General features: G+C 38.5%; 1 protein-coding gene across 1 annotated transcript; it reads right to left on the bottom strand.

Annotated features, from left to right (window-relative positions):
* Positions 1-1,179: 1,179 nt before the first annotated feature.
* On the bottom strand, positions 1,180-8,965 carry LOC121952373 (protocadherin-10-like). The gene is made up of 4 exons (XM_088088804.1): positions 5,724-8,965; positions 3,305-3,366; positions 3,020-3,132; positions 1,180-2,655 (listed from the first exon to the last, which is right to left on the bottom strand). Exons 1-4 carry the CDS (start codon positions 8,253-8,255, stop codon positions 2,384-2,386), a joined length of 2,979 nt encoding a protein of 992 aa, XP_087944930.1. The 5' UTR covers positions 8,256-8,965; the 3' UTR covers positions 1,180-2,383.
* Positions 8,966-16,928: the final 7,963 nt, after the last annotated feature.

The raw sequence follows: 16,928 nt of genomic DNA, 5'->3' as shown, positions 1-16,928 counted from the left end.
TCAATGCCAAGGGACTGCATTTGATCTTATCAATCTGCACAGAATGGCTAAAACTGCACTTAGTATTGTAATTGACACTGTTTGTGTTCTGATATGAAAAGAAAACCTCAATGTCAGCTTTTGATGGTGTTAAAAAAACCTTCACATTCACAAGTTTAGGTTTACTGCTTTCCTGCCTTTGTTGTTGTTGTATTTATTCATCAGCCTGGTCACCTGAGGAAAATCTTGTAGGTTTATAAGTATTGTAGGCTTCTGAAAACAACTAGTAAGTTACATATGCATACATATCATACTATCAACATTTCTAAAGTGAGTGACCATCAGTGCTGAGACCAACAAGTAACAAAACGAACTGTGTTTACACACATACACACACACACACACACACACACACACACACACATATATATAACTTCATAAGACGTAATAATGATAAACTACCCAAACTATTAATATATGCAGATTGTATAGCTTTGTTATTGAACTAATCTAATTAGGTAAATTCCTGTGCATGTTCATACTTATCTCTATTTTAATTTAATTTTATTTTATTTTATTTATTTTTGTCCTTCTGGTTTTCACCTACTTCTGCCATTGTTTTCATATGTTTGGATTGACCACTGAACGTATTGATTTCATAACTGTTAATAACTGATTTTATAAACCAGAAAAACCTCTCTCCGTTGTTTAAGGTCTCCACTTCATGCCCTTAAGTGTTTCCTGCTTCTGTGATTGTCTGCCCCACTCTAATGTGTTTCACCTGTGCCTTACCATCCCCACCTCCCCTGTGTGTTTAGTGTGTGTGCTGCCTGTGCCTGTTTGTCTTCGTACCTCATGTCTGGCATTCCAACATTCCTCTTTGTGTAAGTTTTTCTAATTGTTGAAATCCCTGCTTATGTTTTTTTTACCTCACCTTTTGTCTAACCTCTTTTGCATTGTTTGCCTGTCTGACCGCTTGTGTGCCAAACATTTTGGAGCAAACGCAACATAGCCATGGTATGCAGAAACACACAATGCCAACATTTCTCTGATGATTTGGTTGTTATTTATTCATGGTGAAATGATTGCTTTATTATCCTAGAAATAATTTCAGGGCCACATAATCACATTGGTCCAGCATATCATCCACCAACAAAAAAAATAAAAGCATGTCTGTTTTGTCAAAAAGCAGCAACTACATAGTTTAAGACAGATTTATTGATTTTAATATATACTGTACGTCGCCTATATACAGAGTGTTCAGTCTTACTAAGCAACTGAGTAAACATCTGTACATACACAAATCACACTCGATGATAAAAACAACTCTATAACCAGAATTCTGTCAGCAGTCAAACAATATGAGTGATCTGAGATGTGTGTGTGTTATTTGCAGTGACATTACACCTGTGGTGCTGCTCCTTCTCTGTGCCAAATGTTCGATGTGATGTGTCAGTGTAATGGTCTGCTGCACAGGCCAAATGAGTAAATCCACAGCTGTGATGCTGTTTCTTGTTAAACCTTGTAACCTCAATAAACTCCTGGTTTATAGACACATTGGAGGTTACACTCATCATTTCAATGTCATATCTCTGAAATCAGATGTACTTGCCATTGGGACCTTTTTCTATTGCATTACCTCTGTCAACTGTTTGCATTGCTTGTGCATTGCACTTGGACTGTACTCAGATAAACAACAAATGAACAAATGACATGTCATTAAATACTATTTAGTCAGCTGTTATTGTAGTAAATCCTGTACATAAATCTGTGTCGGGTAAAATCATATTCACAGAGGTTGTTGTTGAGTATAGCACTTATGCTTTTTTAAAAATCCGTATCTTAAATATGTGAACTTTAGGTAGAAACCTCTACTTTGAAGGCTATAAAGCATAAAGTTTCCTGCTAGTACAGTGAATCGGTTCACAACTTTGACACACAGCATGAGTCTCTATATAACAGAAAGGTGTTACTTACATAAAAGTAACTTGGACAACTCTTGTGCAATAGACTGTAAGCTGCTGAAATCGTGAACCTTTTTTTGAAGTTAGACATTCGCCATGACCTCAGTGAGAACCAGCAGCTTCCAAAAAGATCAAATCGCATTTACCTGAGCTCACTGCTGCTGGAAAAGCAAAGTCTTCTCTCTAGTGGTTTACTCCCCTTAAACTACAACTTCATGGTGGGAAAGTCAGCCCTTCATCCCACCGTGACTCGAAATAGACTTTATCTATATTTTATTTCAGTATTTACAAAAAATAAATAAAAAATACTTGTGGGGTGGAGTGTTTTAAATTCCACTGGAAAAAAAAGAAAAAACCTTAGCCTGTTTTGTGGTTATAAATGGAACTAGATAATGCTCTATGTGCATGTCATACACAGAATATACAGAACAGTTGGAGTATCATTTGAAAATCTCATTACTTATGAGACTGTCATCGTTGTCATAAGCTTGTTCATAGTTTGAGATGAATTTTTTCTTCTTTCCAAAAGTAGAGAAGGTGTTGTACACATCCAGCTCTCCTCTGGGTGCCAGCTTCAGAGTGCTGTAGTCAGACGTGGTGCCAGGTATGTACACATTGTGCTGGTAGTCTGGGGCTTCAGAGCTCGGCTGCGTGTACTTTGGAGTCCACGAGTAGTGAGGAACTGCTCCCTCTTGGAGAGCCATCTTGCAGTCTGCAAAAAATGTGCATAAATTACAGTTTGTATCGGAAGATTATTTCTGCAAAGAGCTTGTATTTACATACAGTATACTTGATCTGAATAAGGTGGCTTTAAAGGCATCTTCTTAATTTCAGCTTAAAAAAAAAAAAGCCAAACACATCTTGCAGGGACTTAAGTAATCCTCATATTGATGCATTCAAATCCTCCCCCCACCCCCAGTTTTGGGGCCTGGTATTATCTGCTTTTCAGTTTACCATTTTATATTTCAGAATAAATCCGTAGGCACAGACACAGAGAAACCCCCCCCCCCAACCCCAACCCACCACTCACTTTCATGTGAACAATTATGGGCCCAAATTGCACAGTTGCCACCTACCATTCATATGGTTTCCCCAGGTCCAGTACTGTGGAGCCACAGAGCAGGAAAACCCATGGGCGTCATTTTTTTGTTGACGAGTGAGAGTGCCCTCCATATTAGCTGCACTATACCTGAGGAGATAAAGTATTTAAGTTTAGGCTTGTGCTTTTATGTGTGTTTGTGTGTTTGTGTGTTTGTGTGTGTGTGTGTGTGTGTGTGTGTGTGTGTGTGTGTGTGTGTGTGTGTGTGTGTGTGTGTGTGTGTGTGTGTGTATTGTAACTGGCTCAACTAAAGTATTCCTACCTCTTGTATGCTGAGTTTCGTTGGTTCTTGGTCCAAGTCCAGTCCTTGTTTGAATACCTCAGCTGAACACATAAAACATAAAAAAAACACTTACACAATTTCACTGCATTTATGTCTGGATGCAGTCATGTGTAATGGCAAGTCCAAGGGCATCATGGGTGACACTGTCAGTGTTGGGGAGTAGTGAACAACATGTAATAAAACTAGGAGTATAACTACATTTTGCAGTAACTTGCTGATAGCACAACATTCATATTTTCATAATGGCTCAAGTAAATAAATTAATTTGTGCATTATTTTGTGTGATTAATGACTGAAAGTTCAAAAAAATGTGGGCCATAAAGGAAAGGAATGATTGTTTTTTTATTATTATTATTGTTATTTCATTTTTTCTCTTCAGTAATTGACCTCCTTTAGACCAGCTGTCCATAGGTATTTTTTTCTCAACAAATGTTCAGAGAAGTTGTAGCATTTTAGTTTAGAAGTTGCAGTCACTGTCATAACAAATTAAATACTGGGTTGGAAAATAAGTAATTGCATGAATAATAAAGCAGTTCAGTATGTAATCAACATAGTAAAATCCTAAAATCTTAACAACCAATAAATGTTTATCAAAGTGCCTTGTGGAAAATTAAATACAGAATGTGACATATAATTAAGATAGTCTGCACAAATAACAATAAAAGTTCCTTTTATAAAGCAGCAGCAGTTTTGATTTAAAAAAAAGGCAATTGTATGCAAAACTTAAGCTGACATTCTTCTACTTCCCCATGAATAGTGAGAATTTTTATTTATTTATTTGTTTTTTTAGGTTTATGACCTGTGAACAAGTGAACACTTTTTGCAATAAACTCACTTGCGAAGCATTTTTTGCTGGCATGTGACTTTTTGTATTCTATGTTGGCATTATTTTGTATCACATGTGCATTGCCAATTTGATCGTTTTTTACAAAGTAGTTTGTATTCCTTTTTCAAAGTACATTAAATAACCAAACTAGATTTCTTTCTCTGGGTAGGTTTGCTGTAGTTCAGCTTCCTTCACACTTCCACAGTGAGGTTATTGGTAGCTTCTGAAGCTGTGCTTTCAAATCAGCCTCCCCAGCACTGAATACTGTATAGTCAAAGTCAATGTGACTGACATGCGTTCATGTCAGATGTTCATGCTGAAAGCCAGCAGTCAAGTTCTACAGACATTAAGTCCTATACAGCTCTAATACTTTTCTCACATTGAGAAATTTACAAAAAAAAGGCTCGCTAATGCAACATCACAGTGATGGAGAGAAGATGTCACTTCTCTTAAAAATTGCAGAGTTACTAACAAATCTGCTTATGTGACTATTGTGCAGCTTAATATTGATGGTTATACAAATGATGCTGTTGACTATAGAGCACAAATACAGCAGCAGTGTAAAGAGCTTTCTGTGATTAAGATGTGGGTTTTTTTTGTATCCCTGTCGTACTTTTTATGCCTGCCATTATCCTTAACAAACTGTAGTAATTTGCCATATTACATATTATCAAGGGTGTCATAGTTGAAGAAGTGGGGCTGATTACCGAGGGGATGAGTAGTGCTCAAAAAGCCTGAAATTGAAAGTTTGGTGTATTTTCAATATTTTATTGCCCAATGGCAAGTTATATTTTATATTAATTAGTAAGTGACATAATTAGATTAAAATTGGCTGAAAAAATCAAATGAATGACTGAGATTGTAGAAAAAATAGTGGAAATTCTTAAAGGCTTCTTTTGCCCTTTAAAGATGGAAAATGGTTTAAAGGGTTTTGTTTGCCCATGCACAAGGATTTGTCTCTGAACATAGCTAAAGCAAAAATGAGTAAACAGCCATGTGAAAAACATGGTTCCAAAAAAAGAAAAGGAAAGAAAAGAAAGAAAGAAAGAAAGAAAGAAAGAAAGAAAGACAAAGAAAGAAAGAAAGAAAGAAAGAAAGAAAGAAAACTGATTTTGTAAATAAATAAATAAATAAATAAAAAAATAAAAACGTTTGTGAGACAGGCATAGATCAAGACGGGAAGGATGGGGGGCCACAGACTACTTCAGCATAGGGCTCATAGTTTTATGCTATGCCCCTGCAGTTATTAATGTCAAAATATGTGGGATGGTTGAGGCTATGTTTTCCAATGTCGCATACATTATATTAATGGGATAATTTTCCACATATTAAATGATGATAGTATTAAAATAAATAAATAAGAGTAGCCTACATGGATCGCGTTAGAGCGTCCCCTAGTGCGTAAAAACGCATGGAGACTTCTGCCCCTGAGCCAAACTGTCTCATATTAATTGAAGTGGAACAGCGGGACGACAGAGACATGGCTGGGTTGAGATAGTTTTGGGAAAGGTGAGGAATTATAACAGAAATAACCCCATCTATTATTTTTATTTGTATGCTTCATTTTATTACCTCGTTCGGGGTCGCAGCTCTGTTGTTGGCCAGGTCATTCCGGTCCAGCGCGCTCCAACCAGAGGTGAGGTAATCTGTACTCTTAGCGTTATTCTGCTGCACTGACATTACCGGGCTGCAGGGCTTCAGGAACATAAAGTCACTTTTGGACGACTCCGGCGTCAGACACATTTTGTAGCAATACACCTGAGGAAGCGCCCCGTTGCTGCTGGTCTCCGCGCAGCCGGACGCACCGGAGGACATCCGGACGTTTAAGTTGGACTTTTTGAACACCTCTGTGGTGGTGGATGTGTCTGAGCGCGAGCAGCAGCAGCAACACCCGCCTATGGAGGGGAAGTTGGACTCTCTGCTGGACGCTCTGCCCTTCAGCCTCCGCACTGCAACCAGGACGATAATAGCCACCAGGAATGTGAAGGAGATTGCGCCCAGAGACACGATTAAGTACAGGGTGAAGTTGGAGCTGTGATGTGGGCTTAGTGACAGGTCACCCAAATCGGGCTTCGAATCTGGCAGGCTGTCAACCACTGACAGGATGATGGAAACAGTGGCCGAGAGGGGCGGCTGACCATTGTCCTTCACAAGAATGACCAATCTGTGCCTCGTGGGGTCTTTCTCCACCAGCTGGCGTATCGTCCTGATCTCGCCTGTGTACAGAGCGATGCTGAACAAGCTCGGGTCTGTTGCTTGGAGCAGCTGGTAAAAAAGACGCGAGTTTTGACCTGCGTCTGCGTCCACGGCGCTGATTTTGGCGACGAGGTAGCCCGCATCAACTGATTTAGGCACTGCTTCGCTGGGTGCGGTGCCGTTTTGCGCAACCGGGGACACAATGACAGGTGCATTGTCATTCTGGTCCAAAATAAATATAGTCACTGAGACGTTGCTGATAAGTGGTGGGAACCCTGCGTCTTGAGCTTGAACTGTGATCTGAAAGTTTTTAAGTTGCTCGTGGTCGAAGGATCGCAGTGCGTAAATGTTGCCGTTGTCAGAGTTTATGGAAACATATGTGGACACAGGCATTCCCTGTATGTCTCCGTCCAGGATAGAATATGAAAGGTATGCGTTTTGGCCAGAATCTGGATCCTGAGCTGTCACGGAGCAAATGGATGCTCCCGGCGCATTGTTCTCAGTCAAATACACAGTATATGAAGGCTGTTTAAAGCGAGGCGCGTTATCATTCACGTCAGACACTTGAACTAAAATAGTTTTCCTTGTGAATAAAGGTGGGGAGCCCATATCTCGCGCGGTAAGGGTGATATTATACTCTGCCACTGCCTCTCTGTCCAGAAAATCACAAGTTACTAATGTGTAATAGTTCTTAAAAGATGAATGGAGCTGAAATGGGACATGGTGGGGGATCTCACAGTCCACATTTCCATTTTCACCCGAGTCTTTGTCCATTACGCTGATTACAGCTATCACAGTTCCTGGGGGCGCGTCCTCCTGCACAGGTGTGGACACTGATGTCAAAATCACCTCTGGGAGGTTGTCATTTTTATCCAAAACGTTCACAAGAACTTTGCAGTGAACTGCCACAGCAGAGGGACCTTTATCTTTAGCCTGGACATAAATTTCATGCATCCTGGACTTTTCATAATCGATCACACCTTTGACTTTGATTTCCCCCGTGCGCGAGTCCACGCTGAAAAGCTGGCGCACTTTGATGGGCGCGTGGCCACTGAACGAATAGGTGATGTCAGCGTTGGGACCTTCATCTAAATCGGACGCGTTGAGTTTTATGACAACTGTGCCTTTGGGTGCGTTTTCTGCCAGCCTCACTCTGTAAAAGGACTGATCAAACACAGGCGCGTTATCGTTCGCATCCAAAACGGTGATATCAATTTGCGCAGTGCCGGATCTCTCTGGCGCGCCTCCATCCACCGCTGTTAGGACCATTTGATGCGCGCTCTGCTGCTCTCTGTCCAGTGGATTTTGGAGGACCAGCTCTGCAAATTTACTGCCATCACTGCGCGTCTGTATATCCAAAAGGAAGTGTTCATTTACACTCAGCAAATATGTGCGCAGGGAGTTGGATCCGACGTCCAAGTCCTGTGCGCTCTCAAGTGGGAAACGTGAACCTGGCGCAGCTGACTCCGATATATCCAGATTAAACTCGGTCCATGGGAAACTCGGGGAGTTATCATTCACGTCCAAAATTTCCATCTCCACCCTGTACAGCTCCAGAGGGTTTTCTATAACAACTTGCAAGTGAAAAGAACAAGACAAACTCTGTTCGCATAGTTCTTCCCGATCGATTCTTTCATTGACAAACAAAACTCCGTTCTCTAAATTTACCTCCACATATTGCTTCTTGGCACCGGAGACTATCCGGAACCTGCGCGCAGAGAGCTTTCCCAAATCCAAGCCCAGGTCCTCTGCAATATTGCCAACAAAAGCTCCATGCTCCAGTTCCTCGGGGATGGAGTAGCGAATCTGTCCCCGGACTGCGTCCAAGAAACAAATGAACAACGCAAAACGGCAAACTATGTGCCATTTCCCACAGAATAGTCTTTTCTTCTCCCCTTGTGTGTCCATCTGGAGGCTGAAGCAGTGCCGTAACTCACACCCAGGACCCTGGTGCGCTCATAGAATTTAAGGCAGAATTGTGCAAAATACAGTCTGTAAAAAAACTTGACATTGGTGGAACAGCGACTGTCGGCTGACGGAGAGAAAAGAGAGGAGAGAGAAAGGGATGTGCAAGGGCTACTAGGCTGTCTCAGATTAGCGTGTGCTCTGTGTGTCTGTGTGTGTGCGTGTGTTTATTATTGGCCCTACTGTTCCAATAGGAGTGAAACGACATCTGCTCTGATAATCTTTCCTGCCTACTAGCCCGATCAAATTCATGTCATAGTCTCGAGGCTTTGCCCGCAGGTCAGACGCACTTGATTCAATTTCTTATGGTAGTGTTTTTTCATCATTTTGAACGGATAGAGTTCAGCATAATCGGATAGAAACAAACCCTCCTGCAGCATATTTACTCTAATTCACTAAACCAATCAAAAGTTTCGGTTTAGACTTTTCTTAATTAAGCTATTTTTATTTATTTATTTCAAAATACTTTGCTTAATGAGGGATTATTTTTGATAGCACAGGGGAGTAAAAAATGTCATTCTAGAGTTTTGGAATGACATTGTTCTCTTAAAAGCGTTTCAATAAATTAATCTTCATACCAAACTGGGAGGAAATCATTGTGAAAATATCAGAATTTTTGTTTTTGTTATTAGCCAAGGTGAAAATTTCACTTGCACCTTTATGAAAAAAAGACAAAGAGAGGAGAGGAAGCTCAAATATAAAACTAGCTTTAAAGACATTAACAAATAAAAAAAAAACAATGATAGCAATAATTTATTATGAATAATGAAATACATAATAGAAATAGTTGTTTTAAAGGAGCAGTGTGTAAGATTTAGGGCTATTTAGTGGCATCTAGCGGTGAGGATTACAGATTACAACCATCTGAAACTTTTCCTGCTTAGAATACCTTCAGTGTTGGTCGTTCAGAAGGTTTTAACCAGAAGCTGAATTATCTGCAGAGGTCTCTTCCTCTCCAAAACAAACTGAACAAGTGACTAAAAGTGGGGAAAAACACAGAATAAAGCAGTTTAATGTTAACACACATCAGTGTTTCTCCAATGCCGTTTCTTGTCACAGAGGGGCTGTGAACTATGGTGGCCGACATGAAAACATGAAAACGTGACTGGCCCTATCTGGTGCCAGTGTCTGGTTTGTCTGTTCTAGGCTATTGTAGAAATATGGTAGTGAACCATTGCGATATTTGCACACGAAGACCTGCTCCCTATGCAGACATTTACAACTAGTTTTAACCCCTTAGGGCCTGCTTTAATATCACATACACTTGTATTGCTCTGCACACAAAATTTCAAAATCAAGCTTTAAAAAATCTCATACATTAGTATTATTTCTACTTGAGTTAAAATTTAACCAACATTCGTCCCAATCATAGATATCAAAGATCAATTAATTTTAGGAATTTTAACTCTTTAAATGCCAGGTTTTTGTCATGATGCCACAATGTTTTTAGATGAAAAAAAAACAACTCAAAAACAAATTGTTTTCAATATACAACATGCAAAGTAGATTTTTTGTTATTATCACAGGCCGGGATATTTCAATGTTTTGCAGCAACATTTATTGTGACAGTGCATTTAGTGTAAATAGCATGTGTGTTTTCCCAATGCCAAATATGAAAGGAAATATGAAGGAAAATAGTAAAAATGACAAATTCCAAGGCAATGACACTTAGAAATAAAACAATGCATTTTTATACTTTGATGGATGTGGGATCAAAAATTGCAGCAAGAATGGGTTTCAAGGGCATATTTAACAGTATGAATGTAGCAATTTTGTTTCCACGGTGTATTTTAGACTTATTGCTGGAAATTCCAAGATTAAACAAAAGTACGCAATCTTGCCAAAATTTCTGCCATATGCATGACCAAAAGCCACAATTATCAAAAATGAAGAATGAAAAGTGCATAAAATGTGCCAGTCCCGAATGGTTAAGGTAACAATTACACGATTCTTATTTTCAGGTGATTATACATTAAAGAAAACATACTTATTATAATATATTCCATATCTGCCAATATATCCTCCTATAGATCCTGCACACTGGACCTTCTAAGTCTCTTAAGCAGAATGTAAAGTGACTCTATGAACAGTATGCAACATCTGTAAGTTGTGAAATTGTCCTCAGGAAGCAACGCCAATTCCCAGCCATCATTACAGTATACTCTGCCAAGGGTTGCTCTTGTTTAATAAAACAGAGTTTTCAGCATATAGTTGAGCATATTAATACTCAAACAGAGCAGTTGTATCTGTTTACCATCCACCTCGGTTTATGCTCCACCCGTTTGCTCTGAAAAACCCAGTTCCCCTGGTTAAAAGCTGAAAACACAATCTGTCTGCAGGAATGAAACTGCAGCAGATGGTGAGGTTTTCCATGGGCTCATGCTCTTTTTAATTAATGGAATGGAGATTAGAGGGCATTTTCCCTGGATCATTAGTGAACAGAGGAATTAAGACATTTTGTGAGGAATAATCCCAAGGCTATCCATGTGATGCACATGTGGTTTTCTCTCAGTGGTCATACTGACCTGCTTTTCACAGCCTAAGTGCATGGCATCACTTACGCACTGCAGAGACTAAGTGGCCGGGATAAGGGGACACAACCACCACATTTAGGGATCAAAATACAAAAGAGATTATCTCTCTGTCACTCCCTCTCTCTCTTGCACACACACACACACATAGGCAATCTCTCCCACTCACCCTCCCTCTCTCTCCCTCCCTCTTTCTCTCACTCAAGGGCAAAAGTAGAATATCAATCCCTTTGTCTTTAACTACTTTCCAGTTTTAAAATTGCAGGATTAGAACAGGTTAGCCTATATTCTGCAGCTTTTAACACTTAAGCGGTTTGGGTTGGAAATAGTGTAGTGCATTCTGTTCTAATGGTCGATTGTCTGTCACGAAACATGTTTCTAAGTGTACCTAATTATTTTTTTTGGTTTTATTTAACCTCTTGTGAGACATTACAGATGCTCTGCACCACCTGGTATGAAGAGCCAGCAGCAAAACTGACAGCAATGACTTCTCACATGATTGACTGCTGTGGTAATGAGGGAAATTATTACAGATATTCTCCTGTTTGTCCTGCCGCCTGGTAGACACATACAACTCTTATATTCCTGTTATATAGATGATTGACATGCAATGGGAACACGGTGCTGAATAGAAATATAAAATATCATAGAAGTTGTTAATCTGATTATGCAATTTGGATAAGCAATTCAAACACCAGAAAAAACGTGGACATTGTATGTTTTGGCAAACCAGATATGTTACATTTTTATAGCAGACACATTGAAAATTTAAGTTACATGCTGTGGTTAATGTATGGTTAGGTTAAGACACAAAAAAACACTTGGTTATGGTTAAGAAAAGATTGTGTTTTGCCTTAAGATATCTGGTTTTTGGGGGCACTATCCTCGTTGGCAATGCAGCAATTTCTCATTAAAAAAAAAGAAACTTTTCATGGCGCTATTTCAACAGGAAATGTTGCCATGTCTTGGCATAAAATAACAACTTTTGATGGCACTATCTTGTCAGGACAACCATTATATGTGGCACTATCTCTACAGGAAATGAGGCAATATCTCGGCAAAGAACAGCCGGTTTTTGTGGCACTATCTTGACAGGAAACACAGTAATGTCTCGGCAAAAAACAACCTCTTTTTGTGGCACTATATCGACAGTAAATGCTGCAATGTCTCAATGAAAATCAAATACTTTTTGTGGCACTATCTGGTCAGGAAACACAGCAATGAAACAGCAAAAAACAATCATTATACGTGGTACTATCTCTACAGGAAATGTAGCAATGTCTTTGCAAAAATCAGTCACTTTTTGCGCCAGTATTGACAGGAAATGCAGCAGTTTCCTGTTGAGATAGTAACACAAAAAACAATTGTTTTTTTGTGTTACTATCTCAACAGGAAACACAGTAATGTCTTGGCAAAATAAAACCTTTGGTGGCACTATCATGGCAGAATATGCAGTGATGTCTTGACGGAAAAAAATAGCTTTTTGTGGCACTCGCATCAGAAAACACAGCAAAGTTGCAGCAAAAAAAAACCCCCAAAAACATGACTGGAAATGCCCCAATGTTGCGGGAAAAAACCCCATTATATATGATACTATCATAGCAAGAAATGCAGCAATGTATTGGTGACAAACAACCACTACATGTGGCGTTATCTTGACAGGAAATGCATCAATGTCTCGATAAAAAACAACCTCTTTTGATGACACTACCACAGCAGGAAACACAGTGATGTCTTGGTAGAAAGAAAGAATTTATTGATCATGGCACATTTCCCGCTTGAATAACAGGAATTGGTCACTAAAAAACACCCATGTTTGTTGCCTAAAAAGCTGCTAGAAAGCGATGATGCTTAAAGACAAGCAGTTTTGTTGTTTGTAGGTTTTGATCAGTGGTCTACAGCTTGGCAGGGGTCTCACCAACCACTATTCCTTCCACCTTGTGAGGATAGTCAGCTCAAATGTGACATCACTCTAGAAACACTGACGTGATATGTATAAAATGTGCAGATGTAACATATTATTGGTTTGCAGAAATAGGCCATGCCAACATTTTCCTCTGGCTGCTTGGCTGAAATAAGATCCTGTCCTAGAGTAAGGCATATGCAAACATTCACATGGGAGTTGTTAAAAAGAAAATGCTGGTTTTAGTGTATCACATGCAGTCAATTAGAACAAATAATAATAGCAGAAGAAAAGCATTTTGGCTCCAATTTGGGTATTCCATCTGTAAACATAGATTTTCATTAATAAATTAAGCAATTCAATAGTCTGCAAAAAATCAATTTGGATATTACCTCATGCGTATGGCTGATTGTGTTTATTATTGCAATCTTTGTTGCACCACAAAAATGTTGTTTTCTTTTCCCTCAGAGTGCAGAAAAAAAGGAAAGTGGTTGAAAGGAATTAGAGGAGGTGAGATGTAAAATCTTTTGTCCTCATTTGATTTTTACAGAAATTGCTATGGAGCCAGTATTTTGATATTAATTATAATATCAGTATCATGTTTACAAGTATTATCACCATCATTAACTGTCTGAAACCTGGACTGACATCAGTTTCCTCGTACTTCGTTCAGATGCTTTTCACAAGAATTTAAGACCTGTGACAGCTGAACAAATTGGCTTGATTTCTTTTCTTTTTAAAAAGAGAGATTATTACAAGAAAATAAACCCAAAAATAAACAACAATAAAAATGTCCAGAAAACATTTATTTATTTATATATTCATTCATTCATTCATTTTTTTCCAGGTCATTGCTTTTGTGTTGTTTTAAATCATTTATTTTTTTTAATTTTAATCAATTAATTTTATTTATTTATTTATTTATTTTACATTTTATGTGCTAATTTCAAGAAAAGTCCTTACAACCTTTACTAATTTCATGCTATTTTTTTGGTCAGGGGGCTTTTCTTATAAAGCTGCTCAATCCCTTTTTTATGTTTTTGAAATAAATCAGGCCAATTTGAAAAGGTTTCAAAGGGTTAAGCTGTGTCTATACTGTTTGAAAAGGAAACCTGGGAGGCTCAGTTTTGTGTGAACCTCTCCTTCTCTGTGCCCCTTATAAATGTATCAGAAGAGGGTCATCACCTGGGTTATTAAACTAGGGTCAGTGTGTTTGTTGAAACTTGACATGGATGTCAGAGGAACAGAGGGACAGCTGAGAGCACAGTTGTTATTGCAGTCGCCACATGGGAACCTCTTGACACTGATAGTTGCTCGGAAAGCCTTAGGATTCATCACTGAAGTCTTGTCTGGGCCACAGCCACAGAGAAGTGAAAGGCAGACCATAAAGCAACCTGCTCCTCTCTCTCTGTTTTCACTTACAAATTGGATGTGTGCATGAGACAACCACCCCAGCAAACAGTGACAATATGACACACTAATGCCATGGCATTAACTGTAAACAGACACGTCTGCAGAGGCTGGCAGTAACATATGGAATATAATGTTGTATCTTAGCATTTCAGGGAGCCCAGATCCAAAACTGAAAGAGTAGGCCCTCTAAAAGTCATCCTTTACCACTTAATTAATATTTTAAACTACGCAATAGATGATTCCTTAGGGGTTTCTCACTTTCTAAAAGTCATGTTTGCAGTCCCGCACTGCTTTCTCCCATTCTAACCTTATCTGTTCAAAATTCTAGAAATTTCTCCAGTGTTCCTCTATATTAACCCTTTGAAACCTGAGCAAATTGCCCTCATTTCTTTAAAAAAAAAAAACATGGGGAGAAGGTGATGAGCTACCTAACAAGAAATGGCCCAAAAATTAGCGAAACAGTTACAAGAAAATTGCCTGACAATGAGAAGAAAAAAAAAAGAAAAAGAAAAAAAGAGAGAAACTGACCCAGGAAGGGCTTGATTTTTTTTCTCTAGCATAATATCAAATTTATAATTCTTAGAATAATGAATGTAGTTTTCTGGACATTTCCCCATTTTGTTATATCTAATAATCTCTCCACAGCTAATTTTTAATTCATTTTCTTGTCACCTTTTACAGATTTAATATAATATACTATATTGCTAAAGACGGTTATTGTTTCCCTACAATAAAACAAATTCAAAACTACTTTTTGTACATTCCCTACCTTCTTAGACTGCATAAGTGATATATCTGCTAAAAATATGTTTACATCTTCGCAGTACCTTTAGAAATAATAATAATAATAATAGACCTCTACTCTGGTAAAGAAAACAATTATGAAAGGTGTGTTGTTAAAAAAAACGAGTAGATTCCTCTGACTAAATGCAGTCTTTCTGCACTGTGAAGAGGGAAAACCTTGATATTCACAATATTTGTAATGAATGACAGGTCACGTCTTTATGCAAAATAGATTTGGGGTTTAAAATTCAATCAAGCTTCTTTATTTTAGGGGTTTAGTGAAGGCGGGTCACTTTTGACCTGCAGGAAGTTAAGACAACACAAGGGCTAACTGCTAATTAACATCTAATAATATGGTTCCCTCTAAGTGCTTACACAGGTCTTATAATTTAAAAGAAACATGCATATGATGCTATTATATACATAATAATAATAATTATCCCCTAAGAACTTATAAGGCTCTTATCACCGATGAATTAACACCTATTACATTATTGTTTATCCTCATAGACTGTCAAAGAAATGCTTACATTTACACATAAACAGCAGGACAGTTTTGCATATGAGGAAGAAAGTGGCTCTTAAAATGCAGACTCAGAGATTACAGAGCAATTCAGGTCATTGGCGGATATGGAAAGACTAAACAATTACCCCACCAACAAGCAGATGTCTCTGCGCTGCTACACAGCAACACCACGCATCAATGGAGAGACTGTTCAGTCTGTGTAGCATGGTCTTCTTTCCCCAAGAGGACAGACTGTTAGACAGCCAATTTGAGAAGCTTCTCCTCTGTTGCTATGATCATTACTTCTCCGAGAAGGGAGAGGCGGACTGCAGACAGCAGCGGCTTTTTTCGTCTGAGTTTGACCTGCCGTGCTGACCCATCATAAAGGCTTGGTATTTATATTTTAAGGCTTTCAGATATCATTTTCGCTGGTCTAATCAACAAAATGTCATTTTTTATCATTTTCCATTTTTTTTGACATTATAAGACATGGGAGTTTTCAAAAAATAAAATGACACAAAGTCTGTGATAAAAAAAAGAGAAGAGAGAGCATAAAATGGCTAGATTAGTAAATAGAACAAGTCAGTCTTGTGTCCAAATTCTGTATTACCATGTGCTCACTTCTGGGATGTAATAGTCGAGCCTTTAAATCTGAGCTGATGACATAAATCTCTTTGTATGCTACCTATTCAGGCCTCCAAATGAAACTTTAATTTAATCTTTGGACAGCTTGCAAAGAGCATCGGACACTTTAGTCATTTGGATTAAGCTTGGGCTGCAAGTACCAATTATTTTCATAATGGCTTGATATGTTAATTTTTTTTTTGATTACTTGATTAGTCATTCAGCATATTAAATGTCAAAAAGTAGTGAAAATAACATTTTCTCATAGACCAAGGTGACATTTTATACCTGTGTTGTTCAACTGCCAGTCCAAAACCCAAGGATGTTGACTTTTTAATAACATAAAACAGTTCATTGTCTCATTTTCAAAGTTGAAACTAACTAAGTTTGGGACTTTTTGCTTGACAAATGACTTACTCGCTTTTTGAAATCGTTTGGCATTAATTTTCTGTCACTCGACTAATTGTTTCAGACCTAGATTCACTAATGGTCCAGGAAGTATCCTGACTCTTTACTTAAAGGCTCTGCACACCCATCGCAAACCCACGCAGGGGATTTTAATTGTTTGGGCTGATTAGACAATTTATCAGGACTGTGCTTGTACAGACAGTGCTTGATTCATGTCCCCCTCACTTGTTAGTAATGCTGCATCTGTTTGTGCGGGACAAATTACACCTTCACTACTCTTAATAAGCCTACACAAACGTCTCCTTTGACCTCAAGTAATTCCACCCACATTCAGTCAGAGCAGAGTTATTAAAAATACTTGTGTTAAAGTAAAAGTAGCAATAGACCATTTTAACAGAATACATTTCGACATGTTGGGAAAGAAAAATATAATTAATAATGGCTGAATT

This window comes from Plectropomus leopardus, chromosome 15 (genome assembly GCF_026936395.1).
Source record: "Plectropomus leopardus strain MGB_pleo_1.0 chromosome 15, ASM2693639v1, whole genome shotgun sequence".
NCBI lineage: Eukaryota > Metazoa > Chordata > Actinopteri > Perciformes > Serranidae > Plectropomus > Plectropomus leopardus.
This window is presented reverse-complemented; position numbering and strand designations above follow the sequence as displayed.

Coding starts and splice junctions, on each gene's coding strand:
- LOC121952373 (XM_088088804.1), bottom strand. CDS start 8,255: ATGGACACACAAGGGGAGAAGAAAAGACTATTCTGTGGGAAATGGCAC. Junction 3,133..3,304: donor CGAAACTCAGCATACAAGAG/GTAGGAATACTT, acceptor TTATCTCCTCAG/GTATAGTGCAGCTAATATGG. Junction 2,656..3,019: donor CTGGGGAAACCATATGAATG/GTAGGTGGCAAC, acceptor CATTTTTTGCAG/ACTGCAAGATGGCTCTCCAA.